This window comes from Phallusia mammillata, chromosome 8 (assembly GCF_965637545.1).
Source record: "Phallusia mammillata chromosome 8, kaPhaMamm4.hap1.1, whole genome shotgun sequence".
Lineage (NCBI taxonomy): Eukaryota > Metazoa > Chordata > Ascidiacea > Phlebobranchia > Ascidiidae > Phallusia > Phallusia mammillata.
This window is the reverse complement of record NC_137259.1, coordinates 5,343,259-5,366,423: the sequence shown is the minus strand read 5'-3', so window position 1 is coordinate 5,366,423 and position 23,165 is coordinate 5,343,259. Positions and strand designations below refer to the sequence as shown.

The window sequence follows — 23,165 nt, the reverse complement described above, 5'->3', positions numbered from 1 at the left end:
CTATTTCCTGTGTTTATTAGGTGTTGGAAGAAATGGAAAAAATTTAAACCAAAGAACTACCAAAAACAAATTGCATAATCGCTGTAGATTTGCTATCCATTTGCTGTTATTGTCCACCGTTTTAATTTGAAAAAAACAAATCATTTTTTTTAGCTCACGCCTTTGTGAAAAAATGGATACTCCTTACGGACCCAGAAGACCCTTCAAACACCCCAAAGGGATACATCAAAATGACAATATGCGTGTTAGGAGCAGGCGACGAACCGCCGGTAAGTTGCCAAAATACCATTAGTCTGCTGAGCACATATAGTTAGTGTGATGGGAGTTACAGCCAAGTAATGTTTTATTTACATGCACAACTGTGCTAAATTCGTCAAAACTCAAAGGCCATTTGTGTTAAAGGTTATATTTACTTGTTATTACCATACGAATCTGCATGTATTGCGTATACATATAAAAAGCGTATACTACATTTGCTTGTTGTGCAAATTCACGAGATACTCGCCCTAAACACACTTTGTATGCTTAAAACATGGTTTGCTACATTGCGCCTGCTAAATGTAGCGAACCAAAATATCAGTTTTATATTTGTAACGTACAGTTCACTTCCTTATAGCTAGTCTATAGTTGGGACTAGTTCTAACGCCTTCCTTCCATATGGTACGGTGCTGACGTTAACGATAGGTGTTATTGGTATGGCACTATAGGGGTGTTTTGTTTTGTCAGAAGAATGGCAAAAACACTGATGTTTACACCTTCAATAGTATGTGGTAATTTGAGCAACACAAAATTACATTGCAATTGGTTGTTTACCAGTTTTATTAAAACTTTGGGTTGCAACTTAAAACAAAGAAACAATTCAAAATAAAATATGTAGTGCAATAAGAAAAAAGTAAATAGCAGCATACGATAACAAAGCGAAGTAAAGATCACCATTCAAAAAGAGAATACCAGGCTAATTTGTAAAAAAACAAACATAATAATCATTTATAAAAACAAATTTAAAACATAAAAATGCATAATGGAAAATTTAGCAGCAAGCTATTAGACTGCACTAAGTTTAAGCTTTGACATTAAACTGCATATTAGCCAGGACTGTGGTGTATGGATAACCATGTTGATTTTTTGATCTCCTGTTTGTATTTGAAATAATTTTTCTTCTTCATTATTTCTCCATGTCAATGAATGATAACTCAATGAAACTAACAGTGCTTTCTTTTCCACCTTGATAAAGTGAATTCCTCTGTGGTTTACACCAATATATAGTGGCACGATTCTCTGCTTTCTTTCACTGCCCACAAATCGTGTCGCATATGCATAACCAGTAAAGAAGGCTGAACCATAGGCAGGTATCTGAGTCCAGCAATAGCGTAGATAAAGCAGCTGCAATTGGGAAATCTCTCCTGGCCCTTGCTCACTTATTTCTTTGTATTGGGCAATAAGTTTTGGTAGCCAGCCTTCAAGTCTTTTTCTAAGCATGTTTGTCTGCATAATTTGCAACAGAATTTCTTCAGTAAAGTATGACGGTTTATGCTTTTTGGGGTCAAATGGCCCATGTAGGACTCTCATCACTATGGAACCCATAGCTATGGCAACTTCATCACTGCAAGGGTACAGTCCTCTGATAACTTGAGCCCTTGCTTCCTCATATAAAAGTCTGATTGAGGATATATCAGTGACCTTTTCTTCAATGTTAGGAAGAAGGCGTGCATCTCTCTTTAGCACAATCCTTGGCTTTTCCTTAGTGCAAGTTTCCAGACTTGCTCCTCCAAGATATATCAGCACTTGTGGCCATTTTTGTATTTCCATCAACAGTCTGTGTTCTGGTTTAAGTTGCAAGTGTAGACTGCTTGAAGTGATCCACAGTGTAAAATATTGCTTTGCTTCAGATGAAAGTTGTAAACTCTGCATTACATCAGATACCAAACTATTGCTGCCATTTTTCAACTCCAGCTGTTTTTCAGATCCATCCATTTTGTGAACAATTACTTTTTGGTACGGCTTATGAGACAGCTCTTTAATATTTTGCATGCATTTTAACCAGTCTTTTGATCTAATTTGCTCACAACACTCGGCAATGGTTCGGTTTTGTTTATCTCTTAAATGTCTATCAATAAACGGATGATCACATAAAACCTTAACTATTTGCGAATGGCCACATCCAGCTGCCAAGTGCAATAAACTGGTCTTATTCTTGTTGCATAAATTGGGATCGCAAAGCCAGTCATCCAGTAGCACAAGGACGGCATCAACCCTCCCATACCAGCAGGCATAGTGTATTGGAGCCCAGCCAGCATGGTCCCAAATCTCGGATCGACTGCTATCTGTTTGTAGTAGTTGCTGTAATGATGAAAGATCCCCATCTGCTGCTGCTCGATGAACAGGAAATTCCTCAACCCAACTTAGTTCTTGTTTTTCATCTCCATTCTGGTCATGCTGAAGAATATTTTGATCATCAATATTTAGTTTTTTGTTGGTGCACAGTAGGATTATCATTTGCCATTTACTGTGGTTGCAAAAACTATTTCAGTGTAAATTCTACTTAACATAGGTATTGGCAATACTTAATTTGCATTTCACCTTAATTATTAAGCCTACTTGGACAGAGTTTAATCACCTAATTTATAATCTACTTTGACAGTGTTTAAAAACGAAGAAAAAATCTAATAACACACCTGTGACCATTCCACTGGATCAGGAATTTTAATATCTTCATAACGAGGCACCTCTTTTCCGAAGTAGGGATTTACCACTAACCGATCAACTTTATTAAATGCAGTTGTTTCAACACCGAACATCGGGTTAACAATATGTCGGTCAGGTTTATTGGCATCTTTCATTTTTTCCATCACCTCATCAGCAGTGAGCTTATTTTCTAACAGAAACCAGCCCTGGCTTCTAACTCTTGCATAGGCAGGGTTTGTTACATTGTCATGTATTCTTTCCAAGGCCGGGGTCCAAAAAAGTGATGCAAGGCAATTTGGCTTAGAACACTGCTTCTTAAACCACCTATTTAATACCTCAACCATAAGTTTGGTTTCATTGTCATAGTTACCAGGTTGAGAATTTACTTCGTGTAAAGCTTTATGTAGGAGCATAAACTCACAGCGCTGTATTGAAGCTTTTTGAAATCTTAAAACAGCTTCCATATCTGGTTTTGTATACACAGGCACAACGTACAGGGAAATTTCTTGTGTCTTGTCATTTAAGGGTATGGTTTGCGTCTTTGCATGAACAATCCTTTTTGCTTTAAACCCAGGGAAACCTTCCACTGAGTTGATAAGTTGATGGACATGTTGCATTGCAAGTCTCTTTTTTGAACACTTTGAAAGTTTTTCATGGGTCTCTGGGACTCTGACTATTGAAATAGCCTCGCCTTCTGCTGCTTTCGTTTGCAATAAAACTTCACATTCCTGTTTCTTATGAGAGCTTCTTGATGCCACGACTGCATCAACTTGTTGTCTAATAATTGCTACAAACATATTTATTGATTTTTGTCCACCAATCCACTACGGTTTCTTATAAAACTACATTGTTTTCCTGTAATGTACAATTTTACCGTAAACCGATAATGTACAACCGAATTCCTGAGCATACATTGCCAAATTGATCAGACTGTAGTTCACAATAACAAACTACAGAACACAAAGTGTTTGTTTATTTTACCATAAGTCTGCACTACTCTACAATATACAACGATAACGTACTTCAAAATTAAACAGTTCCATACCACACATAACTACTGCTGTAACTAAAAATAGCACGCTCAGTCAAATAATATCACTTGTATGGGCGTTGTCGCCTCCCCTGCCGACAAAATTGAATGAGCAGCCCGTAGCGAATTTGCCTTTTTCATTTCCTCTCTCGTTTTACAAGACGAAAAAGGGGACGCTTGTCTCTCTCCCTCTGTAATAACGCGTGTTTATTTGGTGCTGCCGAAATTCTGAAAATAGTTTCACTCGTCCTGTTTATTAAGCAGAAATGTTGGTATTTTGGCCAAATATGTTCACTTGTTTTACCTGTAACGACTGTTAGCTGCAGTTTATTGCTCACTAACCTCCTCGAAACCGCAATGCACAAAAAACGATTGTATTTACATGAGTATTTGCTCCAGGGGGCTAACTAGCAGCAAAATTTTATTGCAAGTTTGAACATAAAGCTTAAAGTACACTTCACACAGGAGTTCGTAATCCTAACAAATTTAATAAAGGGGTCGGTTATTAACTAAGCGTTAGAAACCAATGACTTAAAAGATGGCAAGTAAAGCACGTTGTTTTTCACGACTCTTTTGGCTATTATATTCCGAATCAGGCCAATAAATAGTTTCGCGTATCGTTTTTTGGATCAAAAGTTTCCTTCTCATACATTTTTTAGTTGTGTAAAGCTGGGCTAATGTTTTATTTTGTATTCTTTAGGACGACAGAACCGAAGAAGGCGAGGACGACATAGAAGGGTAAATATTGACCTTTTTTGAATTATAACTGACATACAAGTATACAAAACTTGTCTTGGGCTATATCGTTGCGAAACACCACGTTTTGCCACACTAGGTTTAAACATGTTAAAAAGTCGAAGTAAGTTGCATGGTCATCGCGATCTACAAAGTTATTTTTGCTTTAGATGACAGTGACACAATAAACTCTTCAAAAACGATTCTTAACTGTAAAAACAGGCTATTCCGTTTTACAATATAGACGAATCAGTTTATTCGCACCACCATTTTGTAAGTTTTTAGGCAATTTTTAACTATGCGATAATCCAAACTCTTTTTAACATATTATTCGATTAACCGGATTCTCTTGTATCGTATGTAACTAAACTTAAAGTGAAGATTCTACTCGTTTTCCGCCAAAGTATCGCCTGTTTGGAAACAATTTAACATTTGTTTCGTTTTTTCCCGATTTAGAAACGTTCTAACCCCAGCAGGAGCCGCGCTGAGGCCATCGACATTTTGCTTGCGTGTTTATGGTGGTGAAGATTTTCCTCAAAGTAAGTTGGGATTAAAATGCAAATTTAATGGGGGTTTGGTGATTTATGTAGTTTTCAAAACTTTTCCGCCTTTAGTAAATAAATAGAGCACTTAATAAATAAATAAAATATATTGAAGACATATCGTTTAATGCTTGAATTTATCAAATTGGTTTTAGTGGATATATCGGCATTCAAAAGCATGAAGAAGCTTATGGGAATGGGCGAAGCAGAAGATATTTCGAAAACTCTCGTAGATCCTTACCTTATTTTCACGTAAGTTTAGCTAAGTTGGACTTGAATTTGAATGTTAACATTTTTGCTGCTGTTCGTTTTTCTAAAGCACTAAACGGTTGATGTTGAACATTTAAAAAATATACACAAAACTGTCCCAAAGAGCCTTAGAAATATAAAAGTCATTAGTTCTTTATTTCATTTGTTTGCACATATCCTATCGGCAATGTATTTATCCAAAGCCATTAATTTTATGTTTTAATGTTATTTGTGGATGTGACAAGAAACAGAAAAGCCAGTATATTTAGGAAAAACATGACGTTACCCGTTACCTTCAACAGCTAACCGGTAAAGGTTTTGCCACTTTACTGGTTTAACTTGCTGCTTGGTTTCATAAATCATTTAAAAATAACAACATATTTTTGGAACGACATTTTTTCCAAATGCTGGCTGATCTGTTTTTTTTGTCACCGTTTTTACACAGTGAAAGAGTTTTTAAACTGAAAATTGTGCTCCTAAATTTGTGAATGTCATTTTTAACAAAGTTTTGCGGGCAAAAAGAGGAAGACTCGTGTGGTGGAAGGATCGAATCATCCGGATTGGAACGAAGAACTCTCTCTTCCCGTCAAGTTTCCATCCATGTGCGACACAATTAAACTCACATTAAAAGATTGGTGCGTATCTACTTCAGTTCAGCAACATTTGCACAAAGATAACAACTGTACTGTTATCACAATGCGTTGTGACTGTGGCACAAAATCGATGAATTTATTGGGTTTAAATTGCTTGAAATTTGGGGACAGAAATGAAACCTCAAACGCATACCAATACAGTAGTTTGTATTTAATGATGGTGACAACAATGATTCTTGAAACGTCTGCTGGATGTTTTCTACATACACAAAGTTACCTGGCTGTCACGATTTTTTGAAAAAATGACTTTATTAGTCCGTGTATAATGTGCCTATTTTGTATCTGTGCATCATAAATTCATAGTCTTCTTGTATATCAACAAATTTAAAATACAGACGAATCTAGATTATCGCAACTCGCCAAGTTTGTTGTCCCGATTAACCGAATATTCTTGCTTACCCGAATTCGTCTGTAGTAGAAAATCAACAATCATGATTTCAGTATCAATATTTTTTAGCAGTGAAAAGCATTTGAATAAAATAAAAAAATTGTTTCGACACCTTTGTTTAAATACATCCGTGTACTCAACAGGGACAGAGTTGGGGGCGACGATTGCATCGGAACGACCACAATCCATATGCCACATATATCCTCGACTGGAGAGGATGCAAGTGGAGCTGGTAATATACCCTGATGCCCTGTGTTTCTGTATTTAACTCCCGTTTTTTTCTGTATGGTGTAACGATTTTGTTGTTGTTCAACTATTTGTTTATTATTTGCATGTTTTGTGTGTTCATCTGAATGCTATTCTGTTTACCTCATTGCATGCTTTTTGTTTTGTTTATTTTACCTTCCGTTCCGCATGGATACTTTCACTCGGTCACGCATGAACAGAGGTGGACGAAGATGCTTTTGATGTTGTTGACGGTTTGTTTTGGTTTTAGTTTTTCTTGGTATTTTTGTAAACGTCCGCTATGTATGGTCTCATGACCCATTTACAAACCATTTCCTTTCTAAACTCGTATCAACATCCCGTTTTGTTTTTGAAACAAAATTAGCAAACTAAGTACACAGAACTTCTGTTTAAGGCGACAATTCTACAATCAACATTTGTTTATCGATCATTTTGACGTGACTACAACTTTACAAGCATTATTTTGCACTACACAATCACTATAGCTAAATTAAATAAACCTTAACAAGTTTAAACTGAAACATCAATCTTTTAAGTTACTCGAGCGGTTATAACCGGTGTAACTGATATGGGCCCTCACATCACTGATGATGGCACGAGCATTTGCCGAATCGTATGAATAATAAAACATGTCGCTTTTTACGTCTGTTTGGCCCGTTATGTCTGTCATTAAGCTTAAAAATATATTCTGTAAAGGTTTTCCACCGACTTTCGGTCCAACTTACATCAACTTTTACGGATCACCCAGAGAGTTTGTGGATATTGCTGATAGTCTGGATGCTCTGAACACTGGAAAGGTTCGTAGTCGAACAAAAACGATAAAGTTTCTCATGATACGACGGCTTTGGTTTTCTTGTCACGAAACACACACGTTATGATTGACCTAACTAAAACATTGCTATTCTAATCTTTTGATATGAGAAGAAACTTTGTTGCAACAAATGACAACTGATTTTTGCAAATACAAAAGCGCAGTAGATGTTTTCGATTTGCTCCAGTAAATCTACTATAAATACAGTAGTTACAGTCTAGCAAAGCTCAAGCTAGTTTATCATTTATGAAAGAATATATTGATGAAAATAAAAATGACATTTTGATCTCTGCAGCTTTTGTTTGAATATCGAAAGTGTAAGAGATGTCATATATAATTTTTGTTTTTTGTTTAACATTTACAAACCCCTTTTTTCTTCCTCAGGGTGAAGGTTGTGCTTACAGGGGAAGAGCAATGGTTGAACTGATAACTTCAATGGACGAGGAAGGGCAGGAACCTAAACCTTCGATTCAGTCGATTGATGAAGAGAGGATTCGAGTCATCCAGGTGCTGTTTTAAAATTGCGCATAATATAAGCCTAATAAACCGAACTGGGTGGTTAGAATCATAGTTGAACATTGGCTGTATGAAATCTTCTCCAAATTTATACTACACTACGTAATGCCTTCGCCACATCTTTTAATTTTTAAAATCAGCCTGAATGACAACAAAACATGCTGGAGTGCATGTGGTTAGCGAAGTCATTTATTGTAGACGTTTTAACAATCGCTGCAGTTGATTTTAATATGGCTACTACGCTTCTAGTGCGAAGTTGTAAGCTGGCCGCAGAACCTGTAACTACAAGGCCAAAACCGGCCTGAATTTTTTCAATAAGCCCGAAAATTGGTAAACTTGTGAGTTGTGACACCAATCTGGCGTATTGTAAAGTCCGGCCCAAATGAGTTTTACAAATACTTAAGCCTCTATCCAATTCTAAACCGAAAAGTCCGATTTAACTTACATTTCTGATGTAGTCTTCCTAATTTGCCTATTTAAAACCATTTTTTTGCAGAAATACAAGAGTCGTCGCCGATACAGACTGGTTGTGGCTTTCTCTGGTGCTGGTCAGATTGAGAAAATGTACGAGGGTGTAGAGTTCGAAGTTTCCATGGGAAATTACGGCAACAAGTTCGAAGCCGATCTCGGAGCTTCGGTCTCAACGACTGAACCACAAAACCCTGTCTTCGACGGTTGGTGTTTGTTTTAGGAACGTATTAGAGTTATAGACCATCGAAACACAGCTTAGCGTGTGTGTTGTTAAGTTGTACTATCCCGCATATCACAACAATAGGTGAATTGTATGGCCGACATATATTGTATCAGACTGTAAGTTATATATCTTGAAATGGTTCAGATTTATTTGATAAATCAAAGGCAGTTAAATATCTTTAGCATGAAATATTTCGTGACAAAAAACCCAACACATTAAAATGAATATTACGTAGTTTCATTTGTAAAATCTTGTAAACTTTAGTTTTATTTGTTGTACTTTTTAATTGGAAAATCATGTACTGTGGTGAAGATTAATGTGGATACCAACGACGTTTTTCCGTATTCGGTATTAGATCCATAAATGCCTAGAGCCCGAGTGGAACTAAGAAGTTTGTGTGGTAAAATGGTTGTTAAAAATGCCCAATTTTCTCAACTACACTACACCGATTTTGTAATTAAATGTAAATCAAAATGTTACCACTTATATAGGAGTGAAATATCACTTCATGCCGTGGGCAGCCAAGAAACCAGTGATGATGGTCACAACACATTGGGAGGAAATTAGTTTTCGACTTTTTTCTCTTAACTTCATCTTGAGACTCATCGACAAAATTGTAAGTTGGTTTTTCGTTTTTCTTGTTTCATTTTCTTATAAAGCACAGAAAATTGTGTTTTAGTGGTCAGAATGTGTTGATACACAAACAAATTCTACTTTCCTATTGACAACACAATATTTTTTGCAGACCATGGACTTAGACCGAATCAAGCAACTTATTGAAGATAAAGAAGACGAGATTGAAATCGCATCAGAAATTGTTTCACTTCTTGACATGATTATTCTGGAAACTAAGTAAGATATGTGCTAGCCCAGTGGTTCCCAACCAGGGCCCATGGCCCCCCAGGGGGGCCACGAGCTGTGTTCAGGGGGGCCACAGGTGTAGATTTACCAGAAACACCCACTAAAAATTCCCTAATTTAATCAACTATTTTGCATAATATTTGTCTATATTGAGGCTATTTACGAATGCGGACCCTTATTTACTCTATTGGACCTGCGTTTAAAGCCGATATTAGTATCCAATTTCCACATGAGTTTGCCATTTACATTTTAAGGGGGCCACAGGACTTACAAGGTTACATGAAGGGGGCCACAAGGCAAAAATGACACTTTTAGGGGGCCACGGTCCATGGAAGGTTGGGAACCACTGTGCTAGCCTGTCATTTTGTAACATTTTGCCCAGCGAAAAAATGGACCTTGGTTGTCCCAAGAAGCTCTTTTTATGAAGCTCGACGCTTTCAATTTTAAAACGAGATTCTGAGTTTACTAAAGTTGCTTCGAATTAAGTCGGAAATTATTTATCTGGAAAAAAATTGACAGTTGTAACCATAGAGCTGACCCAGAAAGCAGTCACGGCAAAATTGTTTTCATTTTCTGACTTGTTACAGGCTTTTAAATTTAGAAACAATACAATGTAGAGTTGTAAGTCAGGCTGGTCATTTTGGGTAGGGTTCGGGCTTAATTTTGAACAAAACGGGCCTGATGAGGGCCTGACTTCATACTCGGCCTCATTTGTGCCGCAACTTTACCAATTCTCGGCCCTAATTCGGTCTTTTAGCTTTGTACTTTGGGTTCGGGCGCAAATTTCTGGCCAACTTATAAATCTGCTGCAATATACAAAAGAAAACAAAACCTGGTTTTAATCGAATGATGTTATTTCTAGTAAACGTATTCCCGACCCACGTGGGCGCTCAACATCCAATCAGCTGGACGTACGTATCCACAGTCGTCGTGTACAAACCTTTATGCTCATCCAGGATCAGGCGACAGATCTCCGGCAGAATTGTCGAGATGCTGAGTCTGCTGTTACTGCAATTGCCGACATGCTTGAACAGTTACACAGCGTGTCGTTTGAGGTACGTCAGAAACGTCAATGATTTAATGGTGAAGTACCATGTTTGTGGGTTTGGTCAATGTTTGGTCGCGCAGATGGAACTATATAGGTCAAAACAGTGTTCACTGTCTGCAGGTAAAGTTATTTGGCTGAACAAAAAAAAAAAAACTGTTATAACATCCTATAACGGGCTTTTATGGTAAAACATAGATTGCCAAAAAGGGTACAAAACCCCTATTAATGCGCAGTTGAGATAAAACTAATTTAACTTTGGGAGTGGATTTTCCCTTTTTTATGTTAAAGTTCGCCCTAATGTCTGTATATAATTAGGCACCTATAACCTTAGGTCCAACTCCTATCTTTACCTAGGAGTTTATAAATACCGATGCAATTATTACTATGCGACTAATGAACGAATTGTGAAACCAACATCATTCCAGTTTTTCAAGTTTAAATCAGTCTAGTGTTCATAAACAGTTGCATAACTTACATAGCATAAAATGATGCCTTCACCCAAAATTTATTTTACATTTTTTAGCCACAAAACAGTTTCCCAGATGTTGTGATTTGGATGATTTCGGGGACAAAGCGAATCGCGTACGCCAGGTAATCTCCAAAGCTTCCATTCTCATATTTATTTATTAAATTATTTTCGAATCCTAACCCTTTGACTCGTGACAGGATACCTGCGTATGACATCCTGCATTGCCATGACAACCCGGAATACAGCGGCAGATTTTGTTCAAAACCGAAAATTGTTTTGCTGAAGGTAAGTCCGTTAAATTGTAGGCCTTATTTTCTTGTTATGTTGGGTTATAGCTTTAGATGCGTAAACGACTTAGATTGTTTTGTTTCTCGAGTCACATTCAGTTATGCATAACCTATAATGACAATTTCCTAATGCTCATTGTTTTGCTAATTTGTGCATAACATAGGTAAAAATAAAAAAAGTTTTTATGACACAACAAGAGGTATCATGTCAGTTATTGTAAAGTTTTAATTTCCGACGGCAAATATATAAAGATTCTACTTTTTCAAAAAGCAACTAAATGTCAGTAAAATGATAACATTTTATGATTTTACTGATATCAACGCCCTCTTGCAAGCCATGTTACGTTTTCTGCATTTTACCAACGCGTAAAAATGCGATGTCGACCTTTTTACCGTTTCACAAATTGCCTAATAGTTACGAAACTTTAAACAAAAAATACAAACTTTTTTAGGTTCCAACAGCTAAGAAGTTCAGTAAAAAGAAATACAAGATTCCATGCCAACTCCAAATTCTTGCTTGGTTGGGAAGAGCTCAAGACCAAAATGATTTCAATTTTAACACAACTGGACAGATATCTGTCTACGCAGACACAGTAAGCCTTAGTTGAATATCATGTATGTTTTATGCATTAGCAACATTGGTTTGAGTTGTGGATTTCGAATTATCTGTTTTTAAGTTTGCAGGCGACATATAGGAACTGTTTTAACCTGACATATTAATTAAAACCTTAAATTATTACGTTTTTATTTATGTTGTACGTAGAGACATTTAAAATCAAAATCTCCACCACTATTTGTGGAAACACATTAGTCTTGTTAGTTTGATTTACGCGAGAGCATAAATTCTGATAACAACATCATTTTTAAACACCTTGCAGTTAGTGTTTTTTTTTCAACTTTAAGATCGCATGCTGTATAAAATATAAATGAATAAAAAAGTGTGGGCATATGAGAAACAAATTTGGGAAAATATTTCCTAATATTTTTGTACCTCTTGGTAGCAAGCGAAGATTTTAACGACTGTTGATTTTTTTCAGTTTGAGGTTGAAAGCAAGTTTAATATTCGAGGAAATTGGGCATCAGAAGGATACAAGGATATCACAGGAGCAGTAAGTCCACATCTATTGTAAAAAAACTTCAACTCATCAAAACTACCGCTGTTAAAAACATGTACAATTCGTTTAAATATATGTCGTCTATAAGTTGCACACAGTGCACATTGTTTTGACCAATAAGGTCTCATCAGTGCAGCTAGTGACGAGAGAACTGCCGTATGAGGTAACGTTGCCGTTACAGTACTCCGGATTTTTGGGAGCAGCAAGCTAAAAACCATGCCCGACAACCTGTTCAATGCCACAACTGGGCATTAGGTCAAAACAGTGTGTACTGTCTGTGGCATACCATGTATTTGCTCGATGATTTTATATGTCATCTATGTTTTTGTAATATACCACTATTCATAGGAGGTCACCATTTACGTGTTTGTAAAACTTTAAGCATCTGACATTTTGCACTGATAATACCCTGTTCTCGGGTCAAGACGTTATGTCCTGGTTAATCCCAGCCAAATTAGGCGTTCTAATGGCTCACAGTGTATAATATTACATATTATTTTCCAGTACCCATTACCGAAGGATTCCTTCACTTGTCCTCCTGGTTGGGTATGGGAAGGTGATTGGCATATCAGTTCTGATGTTCCGCTAATGCAAGATGAAGGTTACATCAGTTATTTAGAGGTAATACGTCACTGCTTTCATAAATATTCGATTACTTTGATTTCTGAAACGAGCCTATCGGTCATTGCGTAATTTTGCCGATTTACATTTTACAGCATTGGTAATGACATAGTTGAATACTGGTTTAGAATTTGGATTATAAATATAACCGAATTAATCCACATTGAAACACACCTTTTTAAATAGCAAACTTTCGCTTTGTGAAAATTTGGACAGCCTTTTTGCCATAAAAATGTACATTGTTAGATGAATGATTTAAAACATGCTAATATCTGATTGTGAAACATTACAACCTTTCCACAGTTTCTTTTATCATCGTCAGATATTGGCTTGCATCTTTATGCTGAGAATATTTAGAACCTTGAATTGTGTACCTAGATTTTAAATTACATTTTGCATTCCTTTACTGCACTGCGACACTCCAAAAAAATATTCCTTGGTTTATTGCCAAAAAAGTATGTGCTATGCAGCAACTAAATTTATCCTAGACTGTTCATCAAAAACGCTCGCTTTGTTTATTCAGCTTCCTATATTACAGGAGTGTTTCGAGCACCAATATCGATTCCCGGGTAGTGATTGGCAAGATGAGAAAATATTGAACTCTCGTGGTGATCCAGTGCCGAACCTTGCTGCCATCAAGTGTCAGGGAGGCTGGGAATGGGAGGACGACTGGTCCCCAGACACCAATAGGGCTTGTGACGAAGAAGGTGTGTACTGTTTGTAAACTTACATTTGTTTCCTTATTCGAATAGAATAAATAGGCAAATGTGATTACCAAACTTTAAACATACTAAAAAAGTTAGCATTTAAACATAATCAAAGTATATTCAAGACAAACTAAAACATGTATTGTACGTATAATAATTTGTTCTGTTGTGTGATCAACTGGGATCAAACCAGTCTGCATCCATTTTAAATCTTTAAATTCTATCAGCAGTTAAAGACCCCCGTTCCAAACGGAAATGGTACAAAAATACCGCAATTCGGTGCGCACCATTGGTGAAAACATGGAAAAAAGCTATTAAGTTTAGCGATCATAGTTTCGTCGTCTTCTAGTGCACTTAACTACCTTCTTTGGCGCACCACTGCTTTAAATGCCAAACTTCCACTCAAAGTGATTCAAACGTTGACTGATGTGGCTAGTTTGAATACAATTTCACGATAACATTTTCACGATAGCTCGAAAATTCATAGTTTGTAAAATTGTGCAAGAAACCTGTTTCACAAATGTACAAACTTTGCGGTGATTTCCCAAGGCGGACTTATTAGCACTTGCCATTGACAACAGGATATGTTGTATTGCAACAGGCTGGGAGTATTGCACAATAGCTCGTGAAGACGAAGAGGTTGTTTGGGAGACAACCGAGAAGACTTTTCACGTGGGAAGGAGAAGACGACTGATCCGGACACGAATCTGCCTAGATCAAAAACTCCAAAAGTTCTTCCTACAGGGCTCGGTAAGCAAGATCAACTGTTTCTTAGTGCATAAGCAAATATGTACACCTCAATACTAATATCTGGTTAGTTCAGAAACCACACAAAAACCTTCCTTCAAAATAGACAGTAAACATCGGTTAATCCGGACCCGTCCGACTTCATTTCGAGACCGACTTGATTCGGTACCACGTCTTAAAATAGGCCTAGTGTATTATGATTTTCAAGTTGCCTGGCGTGTATTGCTATTTATCGAAGTGTTTCTTCATGAATTTCATACAATTCCATAGGATATGCGATTAAACGGAATGGTCCATTATACATCTTTACTGTGTATACAGAAAGCTGCCGAAGGGTCGATAGGCGACGGGTGGGAATACGCCAAAACCCAATCCAGTCAATTTCACTCAATGAGCGGAACGTTTGACATGGTGAAGCGAAGACGATGGGTCAGAAAGATGGTAACGTCAGAATCTAGGGGAGCGGCCGCCATCTTTAATCTTGACAAAACAGTGGTGAGTATCTGGGCTGTTAGAAATATTTCTGCAACGGTGTTAACAAATGTATAACAAAGGCGGCACCTAAACGCAAATATTGGCTGTCTTCAATTTTATTTTAGACCGCATTGTAAGTATGCTATATGTCAATCGAATCTTTAGGTTTTTTCTTTTGTGGAACATTATTATTTTGCTGATACTTTAAGAAAATTTAGACTGTAAACCACTCAATCGGTCGCTGCGTTTTATTTGTTTGTTGAAAAACATTCTAAATTCTATTTGAATAAGACACCAATGATGCTTATAAAAGCGAAATGCATTTGTTTTCGTAAAACAAATAAAACACAGCGACAGATTTAGCGGTTTTTAGGCTGAATTTTTTTGATCTGATTTTAATGACCCTGAATCGTCGCAGTTGCTTTACTTGAAAGGACATTATATTAATAAGAAAAGATTTACTACGTTTGCTGGTACTTTATATCTTTTGTAAGAAAATCGACGCGAAAGATCAACCACTATCTCCAACATCTTTCGGAAAGGCCACTGGTGAAGGTAAGGGCAAGTGTTTCGTCTTTTACTGTCTAATAACTTACTGTGATTTGAAGCAGCAAAATGAGGAATAGGGTTTTGCGTTAATGTTTTTGCTTCGAAATGTTTCAACTGTCAAAGTAATAGTTCTATGCAGCTTGTATGTTCAAATATGCTGCTTCCTTTTTTGAATATTGTTTTAAGAAGTCGTAAAATCAACAAAATGGCTTAAAACAAAAAGGTATGTTTAAAAAATTGTGGTGTAAGGCAACATGGTTACATACACAACACCAGGGGTGTGTAAACCTGCGTCTTACAGGCCAAATACGGTCCATTGTAAAACGGTTGTGCAGCCCGCAAATACTTTTGACAAAGTGCAGCCTGCTAAGCTATTTTAGTGCAATGTGGGCAAGCATTTCCTTTTTTGTCTCTAAGCGGATCAACCTGTATGGCGCTATTATTTCTGCCATCTAACAAAGCAGTCAAATTACATGGCATAGTTGCGACCAGCGGTGTGCTCTCGAGAATTGTATTTGTCAATCAATGGGAAAGTAATTGCACACATCATGTACAATTTGATCCAACTCAATCTTATATTTTTTCGCAGAACGTTTTGAATCGGACGAATCAAAGATGAAGGTTTTCAAGAAAAAAGATAAAAGCTCTGACGCTGACGGTAATTTCATGACTTTATTGACTTTTTCAATTCATAAAGCGATTTTAAAGAAAACTATACCACTGATAGCTCCAAAAATGTTACGCCTTTTTTACGTTAGATTTACAGTCACGTGTCAAAATGTTCGTGATTTTTATTATGTCACAATCTTTAGTTTACAGTGTAATGGCGTTTTTCACAGAACATACATAATCTAGTAGTATATTGCGAAAAATAATTTGGTATTTTTGTGCGTTCGAACGATAAAGTTTCACTTTTTACTTTTTTTGCAGCCAAGAAAAAGAAAAAGTTGCCCAAGATGCCGGCACCAAAAATTTACATGATGTTTGAACACGTGTCGAAACTTCATTTGCGGGCTTATATTTATCAAGCGAGAGATCTGCTCCCCATGGACCAGGACAATTTTTCAGGTAAACGCTTTTACTGCGAATCCCTTTAATGTTTCTTGAAATGTTTTTTGTTTATTGTTACATCGTTTCAATTCGAATCAGATTTTGAACGTTTGAAGTTTAAACATGTCAAAAAATATGCAAAAATTTAAAATCACAAATGAAAGATGCAAAAATATGGTAACCAATTCATGTTGTGTAAAATTGTTACAAAACCTAAAATTTTCTGCCCCATGGCCGCACATAATAAGACGTAGTACATGACCTCACTTTTAATTAAGCTGCAAACAGTGCACACAATTTCGAGCTAGAAAGCCTCTTTAAAATAACCGGTTACAAGACAGTGGCCGTATGGACTAGTGTAGCCACATAACGTCTTTCCAGTTAAGTATCAACTGGAAAAGCATGCTTTACAAAATGTGTTAGTTGCCACAACTGGACACGAACCACGTGCATACATTTTTACAATCGCAACTGCGCAACAGAACTAGGTTATATATTAAGTGTTCAAAACTGCTTATAGATCCGGTTGTCATGATTTCGTTTCTTAATTATTGCCGACGCACTGACGTCATCAACCACACGTTGAATCCGGTTTGGAACCAGACTTTAATGATGGATATTAACTTCTACGGCGACCTGAACTATCTGCAGAAGTTCTGCCCTGAAATTTTATTGGAAGTTTTCGACAAAGACGAACTGGTAAGATTTAAAATGGAAATCCTGTATTTTAGTTGGTCTGGGTGTTTCGTGAGAGTAATACGTTAACAAATAATACGGTAAAACAGTAAGTAGCAAATAAAGCAAAAATTCAGTAAAAATTTAAAACTTGTTGAAAAGTGCTTGTACAAATTAAACAGATTTTTTTTGTTAACTTGCTTTTGGTGAACGCGCTTTGTAAAACAAGCAGGCTTCAATCAATTTTAAAAGTGATGTTAGTCCATGTTGAAAGAATAACATTTTCTAAGGTTATAAATGTTTAGCAGTTTATAAAATCCAAATATGTTGTTTTTTCGTGCATCTAACACTTTGTCTTCGTAACTATGTAGGCAACAGGTCATACTTGAAGTACTTACATAGTAGGATTTTGACATAGTTAAAAAGTATCACTTTACGATGTATTAAAAACTGGCTTTTGACTTTTTTACCCATTGTGAAAAGTCACTTCAAGTGGATATTTCTTGTGGCCGTATTGGTCATTTGGTGATTTTGATATTTTTAACATTTGAGAAACTTGGTTCTTGATTCTCGCTATAATTTTTTTTGTGGCTTGAAGCAAAGCTGTAATTGCTTTGCTTTAGTTTTCCGAGTTGCTACGATACGCATTTATATTGAAATGTACCATTACAATTGGAAAAACAAAAGGTACAGCTCATTTTGTGAGGTCTGACCACGGCCAAACAGTATTTTCCAAGCTCTCCTTAGATTCCCTTTACATTTGCGACCCAACGGAACAGGGAAAACCTTAATTCCGGTCAATCTGAATCCGACCGGCCGAAACGTCGCAACAGCCGCTTTCAGTCGCTCTTTAAATCGAAAACAAGCCCAGAGAGTTCAAACACGTCACTCACAGACACCGATGACGTGTCTTCCGACGAGAATTTGTCTCCCAATGACGTCACAAAAGACTCCAAATCACGTCGTTCTTCGTCTTCGTCATTGAAAGTTCCCGGTAGTTCGTCGAAACAAAGACGATACTCGTTGGCGGTTACCAGAACACCTGACGTCAGCGCACGAAAACGACGCATACAGAGCGTCATGGTTTGTGACGCTATGAACTTTTTCTCTTGCTGCCCCGGCTGGTGTGACGTCAAAATGCTCTTCACTGTCATACTGGGATTCGATGAAACTGAAATATGTTTCCGCGGAAAGTCGGAAGTGTTGCAAATCGAAGGCGTCATGACCACATTGTGCATTCAGCTCGGCAACAAAAGATATCATTATGCGCCATACTAGTGATAAAGACTCGTGTCTTCGTACTGTTGCAAATACAGCAGTTTCCAATGTTTGGTTTACAACAAACAGCTGTTAACTTTTGTGCTTTCAAACCCTCTACATTAGTTATATCTATCAAAACTTACTTTTCACCTGGCATCGCCATACATATGCATTCAGCACTTTGGTCAACACTGGGCGCGCAATCAATCCATTGAATGTATGGACTTCACCTGTCGGCCTGTCTTTATGCATATATTCAACTTCATTGCGCGCATATTTGACACATGAGCGTGAACCGCTGAGTATTTACCTTTATTTGTTTTCCTAAAGCTGTCTTTGTCATCAATTGCTAATCATGTTGTCAAAAAACCTTTCTGCATGGCAGACTATTGTAGACACGTGGTCGTTATTTTGGTTGGCAAATAAATCACGTGACATTTGTCGTCATAGATACCGTTCCACATTGGTGGTCTTACGCCGGCCAAAGTCCCTGCGAAGAAAACTCGTTCTGATCATTCAAAGAAACCTGTCAACGTAAAAAAAAACAAGAATGCCTTTTTCTTTTGTTGCACGTTTTGCGCAAATTACGTGAAGGGGCATGCGATTTAAGTTTATTATAGTTTGGCGATAAACAGGAATCAAAATCAACCGTTTATCAGATATTTTATGTTTTTGAAAATCAAGAAGGGAAATAATAAAAATATGTTGTTCTGAATACTGCAAAGTACAAACAGATACTGGTCTATTTGCTGATTGAAGCAAACAGTTCATCAATGGAATTATTTTGTTATTATTTTGGTACACATCAACTTTCGTTTGTTGGCTTTAAGACTCTCGAGGCCATTTGGATGCATGCTGTCTCCAAAGGGGACAATTTAAGTTCTTTTCATTTATTATTTTCAGATTAAACGGTGCAAACACCTGTAAGTATCAGTTTTGTCATGGATCTTTTGGTAATAACACTTTTGTGTTGGAATGCTATTAACAACCTTGCCATTGTTTTGGAGTTATGCATGCATTTATGCATTTTGTTAACTAATCTTACAATGCACGTTTTTTGGCTTGACTTTACATGTCTGCATTTGTGTTTGTTATATTTCTTTCGTTTTTGCACTTTATAATGAGTAATGAGCTTTTGGAATAGACTTACCAGGTTACATCTAATAGGCTGGTAGTTTTATGTCTCCCTGTTGAATAATATTGTTTAGTAATTTGATTAACATAGTTTAGTAGCTGTATATCCAGTTTTCGAATATAATAGCAGAGTAAAATATCCGTTGTAACCAGATTAGTATTATAGCATTTGTGTTTATTATGTTTCAACCTTTAAAAACGAAAAATAGTTTATCAAAATGATCCTTATAGTCAGCTGTTTGTTGTAGCTTTACATTGCTTTTTTTACCATATCAGCTAACGCTTATTGTGATGTAGGGTAACCTTGAATTCATGGGCCGCGCTTGGGCGAAGCCTTTGCTGAGATTTGACGGAAGTGAAGTGGATAAAGCGAAGTTAGCTTGGGCGGACGTGCGTAAGGGGGATATGGCTGGAGGAAGCATTCTGTGCGCATTTGAACTATTTCTGGTAAGTTTTTTGAGTATTTAGTAACATTTTTGTCCAACAGGTGTAAAGTTATACAACATACTCGTTTTTGTTGTTGTAAAGAAGTTGTAATTTTGCCAACGTTTGCCTCTCCAGCACAAGAGCATTGTAAGGCCAATTGAAATCGGTACGAGCGAATGTGTAACAAAAGTGGTTAACAAAAATACATGTTTTGTGTTGACGGGCAAACGCTACTAAATATGCAACCTAGTGGACGAAACTTTATTTTCGTATTTCTTACAAGTAAATACAACCGAGAGGATTTTCACTGTGTTTCATGGTTTCCGACATCCTTTGCTATACCGACAATTGTATGTATCCTTTTTTTGGGTACCCCATTTAAGACGTCTTCGTATGATAATGGTTATGTAATGTATCTACCTCTAATTTACAAATTTCTTTTAAGAAGTCGTTTTTTACAGAAACACGAACAACAAGAAATTCCTGTACAGCCTCCACGTCGAACTGCAGGCGACGGGTTCATGGTTCCGTTTGGAATCCGCCCTGTATTGCAACCTACTGCACTCGAGTTTATGTTATGGGGCGTGCGTAACATGGAGTCTTTTAAACTTCTCAGTGTTAACTCGCCAAGCATTCTTATACAGGTAAGATTAGGAGAGGTCTGTTTTGTGGAAACCCTAACCTACTTAGGTTGAACGATAAAACACACCTTTAACTAAAAAGCAAGGTTATCCACAGCTCGTCACATAATTTTGTTCACGGTAGTTTGCAAGTTAATATTTTTGATTTTGATGATAAAGTTAAGTTTAAAAGGTTAGTTTTTATACAACATGCATTCCTTTAGTAATTTAGTAACAGTAATACGAATCAGAGTTGTTAATAGGGCCGAGCTTTTCCGCTTTAGCAGTTTTAAGATTTAGAATTTCTTGTGATAAAATCGATAGATTGTTTACTCGCAATATTGGCATAAGTTGTTTATTTTTTGTTAAGGTTGGTGACGTTGAGATTCGAACAAAAATCATCAAGAATCTCAAGAAAAATCCAAACTTTACTGAACCAGTCTACTTTCGTGCAACGGTAGGAGCTAAATGTTGGATAAATAATCTTTTAAAAATAATATGTTTCAATTGTTTACGCAGGCGAATTTGGTCGTATATTAAATCTTATATTTCTTTGAATCGGAATTTGTAATACCCAAACGTAGTCATTTGTTAAAAATCGTTTTGTAGGTGAATAGTCCGATGATTAGCATAAAAAAACTCGCAATATACTGATAATGAAATCCTATATTGTTGAAACGATAAAAAAGAGCAAAAAATATTGATTATGTTTAAGTTTTTTGGTGTGTATTTTTGATTAAAATACTTTTTAATTCCGTAACTCTTCCCTTGCTGTTTTATCATTCAAGGTATTTCAAGTCTGATTTATATTTTATCAATTTCATAGCAACTGCCTGTGGAACGTCTCTACTTCCCTCCAGTGGTGATCAGGGTCAAGGACAACCGGAAGTTTGGCAGTCGGCCAACAGTGGGTCAGCACATCATCACAGATGTGTCCCAATATCAAGTGGAAACGCCGAAACTGAAAACTTCAACACCAGCGGACGAGGGATATGGTAAAGAGAAATTATTTTTTCTCAATTCTTGTGTGCCTAAGAGCAAAATAAATTAGAGTTGTATACGGGCTTGAAATTTAGTTTCAAACCGAATCTTATTTTTGGCATCTAAAGCTGACAGTTTAAGCCCCAATCCGGGCTAGAACCCAAAATGATTCTGTAAAAAGATATTGCCCACATATATACATATTTAAACCCATGAGTTAAAAAAGTGGAACAAAAGGGGCCCTAGTGTAAAGTAAGCCCAGCGAAGGTTTTTTTGTTGTTGTTACACCTCAAAAATTTTGTAAAAAGACAGAGTAAATTTATCCCCATCTGTCAAGTTTACATCTTGTAGGTAAATTTACTCCCGATTTAGAACTTTGTTGAGCAAAAGCATTCTCACACAAAATTTACGCCGAAGATGCTCGTGTTTCGAAGTGGTTTTTTTTTCGAATCACAACTACATGCTTATTGTCTTACCTCCTCATACAACCTAAATCGACGCCTCCTCAAGTAAAATCATAAGTTTCGTACGAGGTGCAATCGTTTATTTTTTTCTCAGTTTTTCATCGCGTGTTGTTTTTTTCGTTCTAAACCGGCTTTGCTTGTTACAAAAAGTTTTTTTGTATGTTTAGATGAACCAATGATTACTGATGTTGCAATCGAGGTTGACAAGCCAAAGCAGAGCAAAGGAAAGAAAGTTATCGCCGTAAGTTACATAACAGCCAAACGAACTTGTTATTTTTAAGACATTATAAATTTTAAACACTAGGGACAAAGAAATTGAGCTTATTTCCAAAATCTGTAGTGTTAACTGAATAAGGCCTGCCTCGAAGGATTGAATGGAAATTGTCAAATAATTACACAATAATGATAACGTTTGCGGTTATTACTTCATCGGTAACAAATTAGTAAAATTGACCATTTGTTTTGACAAGGCTTACTTGTTTAAGCGCTTGATGTAACTTTAATCTTGGCTTCTGTAACACGAATGCCGTTTCTGCCCTATTTTCTGTGCTTTCTAGCTGCTCTACCTGTTTGCATGTGCTGGTTAATACAAACTGTTCTTATCTTTTCTTCCAGTTCCTTAAAAAGTTAAAGCAAAAGCCTCGACAAGCGGTTTGTAGCTTATTTGCATATAAACCATCCACAATATCATCTCATTTGCATATAAGTCTGCTGCATTTCCATATCTCACATGTGCTTTGTTTCGTTACTTAACCTTCATTGTGCACGTCATCTTTTGTTTTCCTAACCATTTGCGTCATCAAAGTCCGGCGAAGAGCAGAGAGTCTCTGAAACCACCCCGCTGATAATGACACAAACCGACGATGACATCATCATAACGCAAGAGCAAGAAGTAGTGGAGATTGTAGTTGAGGTGGAACAGGCACCTCAGCCAGATTCCCCGGGAAAACAGAGCTCATCGAGCGGCGGAATTCTGCCATCATTCTCGTTGGCTAAAATCGGCGACGCCATAAAAGACAAATTCGATGAGTTTATTGACGACGACGAGGTAGCGCCACGCCCATGCCCCTCCCTCTCGTCGCATGTTACGCCCGAGTGGTTTTGTGAAGTCGTTTTGCTGTGCTGTGT

The 23,165-nt window shown here is 36.9% G+C and overlaps 2 protein-coding genes across 7 annotated transcripts in view; one reads left to right on the top strand and one right to left on the bottom strand.

Moving 5' to 3' along the window:
• LOC145203878 (myoferlin-like) overlaps window positions 1–23,165 on the top strand; it is a 40,769-nt gene that overhangs the window by 6,372 nt on the left and 11,232 nt on the right. For 2 of the 6 annotated variants that reach the window (XM_080076229.1, XM_080076230.1), the window contains exons 9-40: window positions 154–269; window positions 4,416–4,453; window positions 4,907–4,989; window positions 5,148–5,244; window positions 5,748–5,876; window positions 6,426–6,514; window positions 6,729–6,761; window positions 7,225–7,325; window positions 7,724–7,846; window positions 8,352–8,529; window positions 9,041–9,165; window positions 9,295–9,401; window positions 10,273–10,465; window positions 10,982–11,049; window positions 11,125–11,212; window positions 11,667–11,807; window positions 12,252–12,323; window positions 12,834–12,950; window positions 13,489–13,657; window positions 14,259–14,407; window positions 14,726–14,899; window positions 15,373–15,433; window positions 16,017–16,085; window positions 16,358–16,495; window positions 16,998–17,176; window positions 18,863–18,946; window positions 19,844–19,993; window positions 20,434–20,616; window positions 20,963–21,049; window positions 21,419–21,587; window positions 22,205–22,278; window positions 22,843–23,085. In XM_080076229.1, the coding sequence (XP_079932355.1) occupies window positions 154–269; window positions 4,416–4,453; window positions 4,907–4,989; window positions 5,148–5,244; window positions 5,748–5,876; window positions 6,426–6,514; window positions 6,729–6,761; window positions 7,225–7,325; window positions 7,724–7,846; window positions 8,352–8,529; window positions 9,041–9,165; window positions 9,295–9,401; window positions 10,273–10,465; window positions 10,982–11,049; window positions 11,125–11,212; window positions 11,667–11,807; window positions 12,252–12,323; window positions 12,834–12,950; window positions 13,489–13,657; window positions 14,259–14,407; window positions 14,726–14,899; window positions 15,373–15,433; window positions 16,017–16,085; window positions 16,358–16,495; window positions 16,998–17,176; window positions 18,863–18,946; window positions 19,844–19,993; window positions 20,434–20,616; window positions 20,963–21,049; window positions 21,419–21,587; window positions 22,205–22,278; window positions 22,843–23,085 (3,827 nt within the window). Of the gene's footprint in view, window positions 1–153; window positions 270–4,415; window positions 4,454–4,906; window positions 4,990–5,147; window positions 5,245–5,747; window positions 5,877–6,425; window positions 6,515–6,728; window positions 6,762–7,224; window positions 7,326–7,723; window positions 7,847–8,351; window positions 8,530–9,040; window positions 9,166–9,294; window positions 9,402–10,272; window positions 10,466–10,981; window positions 11,050–11,124; window positions 11,213–11,666; window positions 11,808–12,251; window positions 12,324–12,833; window positions 12,951–13,488; window positions 13,658–14,258; window positions 14,408–14,725; window positions 14,900–15,372; window positions 15,434–16,016; window positions 16,086–16,357; window positions 16,496–16,997; window positions 17,177–18,862; window positions 18,947–19,843; window positions 19,994–20,433; window positions 20,617–20,962; window positions 21,050–21,418; window positions 21,588–22,204; window positions 22,279–22,652; window positions 22,689–22,842; window positions 23,086–23,165 lie in introns of all 6 variants that reach the window. The other 4 variants (XM_080076232.1, XM_080076231.1, XM_080076234.1 and 1 more) reach the window with 4 other exon arrangements.
• Window positions 802–3,800, bottom strand: LOC145203879 (krev interaction trapped protein 1-like). Its single transcript, XM_080076236.1, has 2 exons — window positions 2,676–3,800; window positions 802–2,436 (listed from the first exon to the last, which is right to left on the bottom strand). The coding sequence occupies exons 1-2, from the start codon at window positions 3,480–3,482 to the stop codon at window positions 1,045–1,047; spliced, it is 2,199 nt and encodes a 732-aa protein (XP_079932362.1). The 5' UTR covers window positions 3,483–3,800; the 3' UTR covers window positions 802–1,044.

Coding starts and splice junctions, on each gene's coding strand:
- LOC145203879 (XM_080076236.1), bottom strand. CDS start 3,482: ATGTTTGTAGCAATTATTAGACAACAAGTTGATGCAGTCGTGGCATCA. Junction 2,437..2,675: donor ATCCAGTGGAATGGTCACAG/GTGTGTTATTAG, acceptor AATATTCTTCAG/CATGACCAGAATGGAGATGA.